At 38.4% G+C, this 11,108-nt stretch overlaps 1 protein-coding gene across 1 annotated transcript; it reads right to left on the bottom strand.

Annotated features, from left to right (window-relative positions):
- Positions 1-6,697: 6,697 nt before the first annotated feature.
- Positions 6,698-7,392, bottom strand: LOC115425154 (UPF0669 protein C6orf120 homolog). The gene has a single exon (XM_030142520.1). It carries the CDS (start codon positions 7,284-7,286, stop codon positions 6,729-6,731), a length of 558 nt encoding a protein of 185 aa, XP_029998380.1. The 5' UTR covers positions 7,287-7,392; the 3' UTR covers positions 6,698-6,728.
- Between the last annotated feature and the right edge of the window lie 3,716 nt (positions 7,393-11,108).

The following is an 11,108-nucleotide window of genomic DNA, read 5'->3' as shown; positions in this document are numbered from 1 at the left end:
GCTGTCAGCTGTGCATCAACCTGACTTCTGCACAACACAACTGATGGTCCCAACCCCATCAATAAGGCAAGAAATTCCACGAAGTAACCCTGATGAGGCACACCTGTGAAGTGGAAACCATTTCAGGTGACTACCTCTGGAAGCTCATCAAGAGAATGCCAAGAGTGTGCAAAGCAGTCATCAGAGCTAAGGGTGGCTACTTTGAAGAAACTAGAATATAAGAGATGTTTTCAGTTATTTCACACTTTTTTGGTAAGTACATAATTCCACATGTGTTCATTCATAGTTTTGATGCCTTCAGTGAGGCTCTACAATGAAAATAGTCATGAAAATAAAGAAAATGCGAAGAATGAGAAGGTGTGTCCAAACTTTTGGCCTGTACTGTATATATATAAACCTTTTTAAGGGTTTGTCCCTAATTTGATCTATTTATCCATTCTGTTCCACAAAATTGACCAGATGTGCGCACACACATGCACACATACACATACATACACACTTTTCTTTAAAAATGTTTATGCCCCCTGATATCAAACTGTAATAGTTAATAATGCTAATAACTAGCCAACAGTTAGCTAAGTATAGTCAGTTAACTTTGAATACACTCCCAATTATGTTATGTCCTCTTGTGCTGAATATATAAGATTGTACGTGGTAAATGCAAGAATTTCAACAAAATGAACTGTTTACAAAAGAAAATTGATCACTGACTACCTTTCAACATGTGTCCTAGAAAGGAAGCAAGGAAGTTTGGACAACTGAAGAAAGTCAATGTCACACCATTGCCCTCTAGTGGTCAATTATGGGAAATCAAAAAATCCTTAACAGTGAAAAAAATTACTATCTTCAAGAGTGAGTTACATGTCATAAATATTATACATATTTCATTTCATACCAGCGTCTATGTTTGTAAACATGTGCTTCCATTTTGTTTGGAGATACAGTAGCTTGAAAGGCTTAGGAGCAGCAGAATAAAAAACTATTGCGTCATAATGGCAAACGCAATAGTCTTTGCATTAAAATGCATTAGTTTTGCGTTATAATGCAACAGTTTTGCATTATAACGCAAAAACTATTGTGTTTTAATACAAAAACTATTGTGTTTTGCATTATAACGCGATAGTTTTGCATTATAACGCAAAAACTATTGCGTCATAATGGAGAACGCAATAGTTTTTGCATTAAAACGCAATGGTTTTTGCATTATGATGCAAAGCTATTGCGTTGTAACATTAGTGTTAAACACTATACTCTATTGCGTTGTAACACAAGACAATAGTTTTAGCGTTAAAACGCAATAGTTTTTGCATTATAATGCAAAACAATTGCATTATAACGCAAAACTGTTATGTTCTGACACACTTTTATTTTTCCCCCTTTGCCTTTTGTGGGTTTTTTGTTATAATTCTTACTTGACACTTTTGGGTGATTATTGCTCTGTGTTTTTTTGTTTTGTTTTTTTTTTTTGCCTTGATAACATTTTTGGGAAAATATTACGTATTTAGTGTGTTTCTTTAATAGGTGGCCAATTGGTTTTCCCGCCGGCTAAGCTTAAATTGGACCAGCGCTGGGCTCTTACTCTCTCTCACCTTCTGCTCTCTCCTCCTCCTCCAGCGATGCCGGCGTCCGGAGCACGCACCTCGAGGCGTGCATCTGCTCCAATCCTCCACGCAAGTTGCTCCACGCCAGCGGGGTTTTTGTTAGCCTTTTGTTATTTGTTAGCTTATCCTTTTGTTTGACCAGGTGGATCCGGACGTCCTGTTTTCGCTTTTCTTTCGTTATGGCTTATTTTGAGGTTTGCTTTATTTGATAGGGTAGCGGTGCGCTGGCAGCTTCTACGGCCCTTTACAGGGTTGGCCTGTCCAGAGCACCGTCCTTATGTTTAGTTTGCCGGTCCACTCTGGTCTTTTCCTTTGTTACTTTGGGCACGGGGTTTGAAAATGGGTTTGGATTTTGCTGAATTAAAATCACGTTGTTTACAACACAGAGAATCGCCGAAGAACAAAAATAAATGCAAATAAGAAAAAATGTTTTTTTGGATTATACTCCTTGATTCCCAGTGTCCTTTGTAAATATGTTTCACCTTTTGGGTTGTAACAAAAACGCAATAGTTGTTGCATTAAAATGCAATAGTTTTGCATTCTAACGAAAAAACTATTGTGTTATAACGCAGTAGTTTTTGCGTTATAATGCAAAAACTATTGCCTTTTTGTGTTACAACGCAATAGTTTTAGTGTTATAACGCAATAGTTTTGGCATTATAAGGCAATAGTTTTTGCGTTATAATTCAAAACTATTGTGTTATGATGCAAAACGCAATAGTTTTTGCATTAAAACGCAATAGTTTTTGCATTATAATTCAACAGTTTTGCATTATAACGCAACAACTATTGCGTTGAGTTGTTTATTTTTCATAAGGGCTTGTGAACTGTGCTTAGTCTGGCCCGTCACCCAGGACCTGTGTGCCTTGGGAGACCCTACCAGGGCCATAAAGCGCCCGACAACATAGCTCCTGGGATCATTCGGGCAGTCAAACTCCCCCACCGCGGTACGGTGGCAGTTCAAGGAGGAGACACTAATTTTTTATTTTTTTTTTTCGCTCCATGTGTTTTTTTGTAAAGAGCATGTGCTCCCTCTCTAATGATGAGGTTCGGGCGGGCCCCCCTCTCTGTGGTGTCTGCTGGATGGCCGGGCCTTGGGGCCCTCTTGGTCGGTCCCTGATCCTTGGAGGGAGTGCGGTTGCGGTTGCATGTCTGTGTTCTTCACCTCAGTCTGTTTGCCTTGTTCACTCTGTCACAGCAGATGAATGTGAACAACTGATGTTGTGTGGATTTGTTTCTGGTATTATTTGTTATAGGTATGATTTGTGCGAATGTGGTGTACGACATTTCGTTCATGCTTTCTTATATTCTTCATTTCATAGGTCTTATGTATCTCATTGTTGTGTTTTTTTGTTTTTTTTTTATAGTTTTGTTTGTTTTGTTTTCTTCTCTCTCTTCTGCCCAGTTTACGCAGTTCTGGTTGTAGTTATTGTCATCATTATAATTGTCTCCATGGTTGTTGCTGTTTGTATTGTTGATACTTTCTTGTGAGGGTCTTCGCCACATTCTTCTCTCTTGTTTTCTCCCCTTCTTCTACCCCCCCACCCCCACCCCCCATGTCAGGTCCGGCATCGAAATGTGGTTCAACAAAACTCATAATAAACACAGTAGAATATCAAAGGCCGCTTCATATACTTTATGAAGTTACCCTTGGCAAAGCAAATTTGTTCAGCACCAAAAGGAACCAGACTACCATTCTGCTGTTAGAACGCTGAACAAGACAAGTAGGAAAAAGGAAAAACAAAAAAAAAAAAAGTAGTGTGAGATACTCCCTGGTAAAATGTCCAAATAAAAGAGGAGACACAAGCAAAGGTGTTAGAAAAATGGGCAATGATGACTGGGAGTACAGTTGGTGTCGGCTGCTGCCTTATTGGTACAGACAGCTGCCCGTCAGCCAGCTGAGCCCATAAAAAGAAGAAAAAAAAAGATTCATGTATGGCATCTGACGATGCGATACGATTCACATCCATATCACGATACAGAGCGATTAAGCACATTCTGATTGAACACATTCATTCTGGTAAAAAAAAAAAAAATGCAGTTCAATGAGCTTGATTATTTATTTATCAAATAAGACTGTGACTTTTTACAAAGTGTCTTTAGTTCAGTTTCTTTTTTTTTTTTTTTTTTTTTTAATTTTTTTAATTATTATTTTTTTTTTTTAACAGTCTGCAAAAAACTGCTTTATTAAGAAACCTGAAACACTGCGGTTGTTCACCCTGCAGAGGACTGATCCGAAGGCACTGTTGAACATTTCTGCTCAGTGATAAAAATGGACTAAAAACTGAACCCCAACAGCGATGTTTAAATCAGGAGCATGCCCAACAGGCGAAAACAAGGCGATACATTGTTTCCCATTCGGAGTCTGAGCTGAAGAAATACCCATGTGTAGCAGATGAAAACAGTGAATCCAGAAGAGTGCAGACACATGAGCAGAGTCGCAGCTTGCACTGACCTCTGATGATATTTAACATTAAGTAAATAAACCACTGATTTGGCATGTTTACATCCTCGAGAAGCCTCATGTTTTCTCTAGGAACAGCTGACAATGAACATATTGCAAAGATTTTTTTTTTTTTAATTAAAATGCACACAGATCCTGTGTGATGCTGATATGCAGAATTAAGACAAGCAGTTTGATTCCCTCACAGACTAAAGTGAACATCAGCCATAACTTCTGTTCCATGTAAAATCACATCAGGATTAATCAAGTTAGAGGACAGTATTTTAAAAAATACTGAAGTGATCACATATGCACTGAAAGAGTTGCTGGTCAATTTTATGTTCAATTCTCCTTCCTGGATGTGAAATAAATAACTAGAAAAGCACTCAGAGAGCACAGACCTCCACCAAGGCAGATCAGTGCCCCCCCAATCACCACCAAAATGTAATCATTTGTTCCTTGTGCCAGTATCAACATTTCCTGAAATTTTCATCCAAATCCATCTATAACTTTTTGAGTTATCTTGCACACAGACAGACAGACAAAAAAACCAACGTCGGCAAAAACATAACCTCCTTGGCGGATGTAATGACAGTATCAAAAGAAATGCGGAAAAACAACCACAAATTGAACTTCAGCTGATAAGACATGCAAGCAGTGGGTAGGAGGGGGGAGAAGCAGCCTGGCCAGCCATCCGGTTCTCTGTGTATTCAATACTGAGAAAACAGTCTGGAATTTGGCCAGTTGCTGTGAAATATGCACAGTCTATTCTATACTGGACCAATCACAAGTCTAAGGGCAGGTGTTTCGCAGTGCGTCATATGCATAGACTTCTTTTTGTCATGAGTCAAAGTCTGTTCCAAGTCCACAAATCTCTTTACAACTGTTGTCGGTTGTTTACTTGATTCAAAAATAAGACTTGAATTACAGATTACACCCTGGATTCTTATGTTTCTCTGACAAAAGCGTCACAGCCATCTTATCTGTGATTGGTTTACTCGGCACCTGTTAGTCCCGCCTTCATATTTGGATTCAAGGCCCTGCAATTCCAGACGGATTTCTCATTGAGAAACAAGGATGGCTGGCCAGGCTGGGGAAGGACATATCTACATCAGGGCTGTCAAACTCATTTTAGTTCAGGTTCCACATTCAGCCCAATATGATCTCAAGTGAGCCAGACCAGCAAAATAACATAACTTGTAAATAATCTAAACTTCAAACGTTTATCTTTGTTTTAGATTGAAAAAAGTAAAAATGCATTAAGGAAAATGTTAAAATCTACAAACCATCCTCCAAAAAATGTGAACATGTACAACCTGAAATCTCTTTTTAAAAAATAAGTGTAATTTTAACACTATTGTTTCTCAGTTTATCATTTACATGTACATTACAACTCACAGATCACAGTGGATCTACAAATACACAAAAAATTTAGTAACAGGGAGAATATTGTTAAAACTGCACTTTTCTCAAAACATTTCAGGTTATTCATATTTCTTCAGGTTCTTCACACCCCTTTGTAAGACAACCTTCAAATACAAACACCTTCATGCAATCTTACTTCTTTACACCAAAAGAAAACATTTGCAGTTGTCATTATTTTTTTAGATTATTAGGATAGTAATCTACTGGTCTGATCCACTCTAGATTGAACTAGGCTGAATGTAGCCTCTACACCAAAATGATTTTTATGTTATTGACTGTTAATATCTAAGTGTAATTTTTGCATTTGGGGCCAAATTGGACCATGTGGCGGGCTGGTTTTGGCCCACGGGCTGTATGTTTGACACTCCCACTCTAAGATGTGTAAGAAATTTAAATGATGTGCTTTGTGATGATAATGTAAAGACCAACTCTGATGCAATCTAGGAGAAGCCAAAAATATATCACAGTAATGCTTTAGCAGTGTCTCTCAGACTGTGATGTTTTACGCTAATTATTCAACTTCTCAAATTCAGCACTGTTAAATGTTTTTGAAGAGATATTATCTACCACCCAATGGTGCATCAAATTGTTTTTTAATGCAATCATTGAGGTCCCAGATGATTTGGTTTGAGATTTCAGAGCTTCAGTTGGAGCAAGGAAGTCCATTATCAATGCGTAAATGGCAAATAAACAACTATAACTGGTTTAGGTGGAAAATGTGATGGGGGAAGTAATGGGGGGTGGGAAGTAATTTAGATGGTAACGCACTGAGGTTTTTCAAAATCACAGGCAAATGATAATAGTTCCTGTGGTGGAAAGGGGGCTAATGTTGTTTGCAGGCCAGAAGAAGTTAATACAGTGACCAGTATCTCTTTCAAAATAAATAGGATGTGATATTATTTTCAGTTTTGCTGAAAAACATCTTGAACATCTATTGTTTAAGACTGCAGAAACAGGTTGACTCTAACCTAAGACTAAAGGATGAACAAGTGATTCGTCTTAAAAACACCAGTCTCTGTGTTTATGAGATAAAGTAAAAGAACATCCTAAATCTGACAAGTTATCCCAAACATTTAACACATTTATGTGATGAGGCTTCAGTAGTATGACCTTCAGCAAAGGTTTTGCATTTTTTCTTAATTCTTAGTTATTGAAATCCTAGAATTGGTTAATCCCAACCACTAACCCTGCAACATATTTTATAATGTGTTCAGGCTGAAGCTTTTCCTTCTGATAAAGCAGCAAAAGTGGAACAATTTTCAAAACAAAATTTCAACTATAATCTTCAAAAGTCCAATCAGAATTGTCCAAAAGATTGATTCCTCTTCTTGAAAGTCCTCCTCTGGAGCCTGCGGGGATTTTTTATGTTTCTGTCCATCTTCTGAGGGGTACGAGCCCTTATCAAACGGGTCCTGAGGCACCATCTGATCATAGAACACCTGCATTTCAAACTCACTCTCTTGGTGAGATGGGTGGCCATAAATGCCGATGCCCACGGGCCTTGAAAAGTCCCCCGGCACCACCACAACGTTTTGACCACAGGTGACTGACTGCAGCTTGTATGTATCAAAACTCGGCCGCAGGGTTTTGTCCGACACATACAAGTCGGCGTCCCCTTTGATGGTGTGCATGTGCAGGATGATTCTGCCATCGTGGTTGAGGCGTAGGTAGCTGTAATTTCCAGCCCCGATGTGGTCCTGAACCACATGAAGCAGCACCCAATCATCAGGGACACCGTCGTCCTCCAAGGGGTTCAAGAAGCCGCCAGCCTGGGACAGCAGAAGGGCGACGACCAGGGCACTGCAGCTCAGCATCATGGTGAAGGCATCTGTTGATCAGTGACGACACCAGACAGCAGAGCTGTCATTTCCTTGGAATCTGCATCTTCGACCAGTCAGAGCGGCTACCTACTGGAAACTCCTTTAGTTCAGTTTCAGAACACGTGCCTCACATTCAGTCAGGTGAAAAAGTTTGGACTTTGTTTCCAAAGTCGTTTCTCTGCATGTTTCTAACACTCAACTTCTTGCTCCCTCACTGAATCAATTTGTAATGTAATGTATTTGTAACGCAAGTAACAGAAAAAGGTTCTGTCACTTTAAGAGACACCTGCACAAGGTATTCTGGGATGCGCTGTTGGAATGTATGACAGTGTTTAAGGAAGTATCTGTGGCATGTACGGCAGTATTCAGTACAGTTGATATAGTAAGAAGTACACGTTCATAAACCACATGTGCTCACCTCCTTCTATGTCTGTCAGTTTCACATATGGACATTACAGTATTCATCTGCGGCGCTTGTGCCACAGTCCATCCACGGAGCTCAGACCGTTAATGTACAGTGTACACATCTGCGAATCCACGGCGCACGTTAACGTGGGTCTGAAGGAAAGAAAAACTTTACCCAAATAAATAGTAACACTTTTAAATGAGAGAAAAAATATATTCCATTGAACAGATCAAATTTTATCGATACAAACATTCAATAACCAATGCATCGCGATATCATTCCAAACTTTTCATTCACTTGCAGCTTCTCTACCAGTGCACTCGGATCGTGCACACGCGTGTCGGCATATCAATGCGTATGGGATAATCTTCCCATCCCTACTGTTAATGCATATTCCATACACACCAAGGGTTGTATTGGAAGCACTTTCCCATCATCCAGCAGATGTTATTCAATTTCTAAGATCTGTTTCAGTAACTGTTATTAATTTCATGATGTGAAACTATGCGATGACATATATTATTGGTGGTTACTTAATGAAAAATTTATTATTGTGCTCGTATGTAGGTACTTTTCTTATTAAGGACTCTGATTAAGATGCCTGGCTTCGCCACATTGACACTGGGATCCTGCTGGTTGAGCCTGAAGGTGCTGCATCCACATCTTCCTTGTATCCCTGCAGCCCAGCCAAGCTGAAGATCATTGTTGAGGGAGAGATTGGGATCGACGGCCTTCAAGACCTGCCAAAAGCTGAGTGTTCTGTTTGGACTTCCATATGCACTGCATCTAAATTACCCCGAGACTATGAAGCACACATTCCTGATCATCCAACAGGTTCTTCTCATGCTGGGTCACAGTGAGCTGAAACCACAGTTACAAACACTAAAAAACCAGCTTGAAATGTAAAGAAATGCAGTGTGAAGTGTACTGTGAAAAATCACAACTTCATATTTTCCTGTTGCTTACCATGTGGCCAGAATCCAGGTGTGAATGTAGGTCAGGGATGTCAAACTCAGTTTAGTTCAGGGGCCACATTCGGCCTAGTTTGATCTCAGATGGGCCGGGCCAGTAGAATATTAGCATAATTCCTTTGAATAATGCCAACTCCAAACTTTTCTCTTTGTTTTAGTGCAAAAAATAACATTAAATTCTGAAAATATTTACAAACTATCCAAACAAAAAAGACATTAATCTGAAAAAACTGAAAATTCTTATGAAAAATAAGTGCAATTTTAACAATATTATGCCTAAACCTAACATTTATACATTTGCATTGTGGAGCAGATCTACAAAGGCACTAAACATTAACAGGCATTATATTGCTAAAATTGCACTTAATTTTCTTTAGAGCTAAAACAGAAAAAAAAACAAGTTGTCATAATTTATAGGCATAATGTAACATTATTTTTATTCACATTAAACTAAAAAGAATATTTGGAGTCATTATTACCTCCGCCAAGGAGGTTATGTTTTTGCCAGGGTTTGTTTGTTTGTCTGTCCGTTAGTGTGCAACATAACTCAAAAAGTTATGGACAGATTTGGATGAAATTTTCAGGGTTTGTTGGAAATGGGATAAGGAAGGAATGATTAAATTTTGGTGGTGATCAGGGGTGGGGGGGCCCACGGGGGGAGGCCACTGATCAGCCTTGGCGGAGGTCTGCGCTCTCCAAGTGCTTCTAGTTTATAGGTTATTATGCTATTATTTTTCTTGCAAATTCATCCTATGGACTGGATTTGAACTTTTGGCGGGCCGCTTTTGGACCGTGGGCCGCATGTTTGATGTGTGAAGTAGGCCATTATATAGTTCAGTGTTCTTAAAGGAGACCAATGGAAGGTGTTGCCATACAGTTTTCACTGTCCCTCTTGCAAATATACAACTCTTTAGCTCCCAATGTTTATTTTTATGAGGATTTTTGGAGAGTACAAAAAGAAATGTGTTGGCACAATATTTTATGGATGTTTGTATGTTATGTCAAGGTCTGAACAATGAGAGGTAAGCACACTGAATAGTGCTGATGAAAAAAATCACACACAGGCACCTGTGATTGTTCTCCAGCATTCTCTGTTCAGTAGTTCTTAACCTCCAGGCAAGTTTGACCGGCTTGTTTTAATGTCTGTCTGTATTTGTCCAGTTTTCAGGATATAGCATATATTTGGGAAATACTGTGTACATTTTCCTTAGTCAAATGGAAAAGTTGATGAAATTGTTGCCATAACATTTTAAAGTATGTTTTCACTTGTCTTTTCATCGACAGGGTTTGTGCAATACTGTAAGACGGCAGAATGTTATTTGCTGTTTTGAAAAATAAATGTTTTTCTGAACATTTAAATGTGTTGAATGTCTTCCCTTCAATACAATACAAAATCATCTAATTATGTTTGAAGAAATCTCATTTATCTTAAATTAATTTAAGTAGTGATAAATGTAATGTAGCCCTGTGATGAACTGGCGACTTGTCCAGGGTGTACCCCGCCTTCGCCCCTATGTAGCTGGGATAGGCTCCAAGCGACCCCCGTGACCCTAGTGAGGATAAAGCGGGTTCAGAAAATGAATGAATGAATGTAATGTATATGTATGTTTAGCTAAGATAATTATTTCAAACAAGTTGGGGGTACAAAGAAAATTAGTTAACTGAACTGATGACTTTTCCTAAATATTAATGATCATCTATGTCAAAACAACTTCAAATGTTTAATTTAGGCATGTGTAAAAACTAAAGTGGGTTAAGGCAACGGAGTTTCCATGCAAATTTCTAGTAAACTCACCTAATTCAGGTTTACAATGAGTGCAAATTCATGTCCTGCAGAAGGGGAGGAAATGCCAGATTTATAGAAAAGTGTGTCTTTCATTTTGAGGTCAACTATCAACTAATAAACCGACACCAAACCTAATTACACTGAAATAAACCTACCTTTTACATGACTGTAACCCATTATTTTATATTAGTTTGGGCTTTTATCCAAGTTCATGACCTGCGGTGCTTCTGTTTGGCTACAATGAAAGCTATAGAAAAACACATTTACAACAGCCTTGAACTAAATAATTCAGGCTTTTATGTCCATTACAATAAACATCTAATAGCATTAGATTGAAGTCCAAATTAGAAATATTATTGCACCTTTTTTATAAATGACCTGATTGGGTTTGAATTCATGTTTTGACATTTAAATCTTCTAATGATACGATTGTTCATTTCCATATTTTCAAGTTTAACATGAGACTGAACTCCAACATAATAATTAGTTGACTATTTCAACAAAAACTTCCCAAGGCTTAAGGCAGTCATTAAATCAGTGGTATCTGGTGGCAAATATTTGATCCACAAGCACCAGGCTCATTGATTCCAAAGGAATTAACTACACAATAAATATAGATGTAAACAATGTGAAAAAAACAAAAAAGTAGAAGGACA

The sequence above is a fragment of the Sphaeramia orbicularis genome, chromosome 9, assembly GCF_902148855.1.
Source record: "Sphaeramia orbicularis chromosome 9, fSphaOr1.1, whole genome shotgun sequence".
Lineage (NCBI taxonomy): Eukaryota > Metazoa > Chordata > Actinopteri > Kurtiformes > Apogonidae > Sphaeramia > Sphaeramia orbicularis.
Note: the sequence above shows the minus strand (reverse complement) of the source record. Positions and strands in the feature narration are given on the sequence as shown.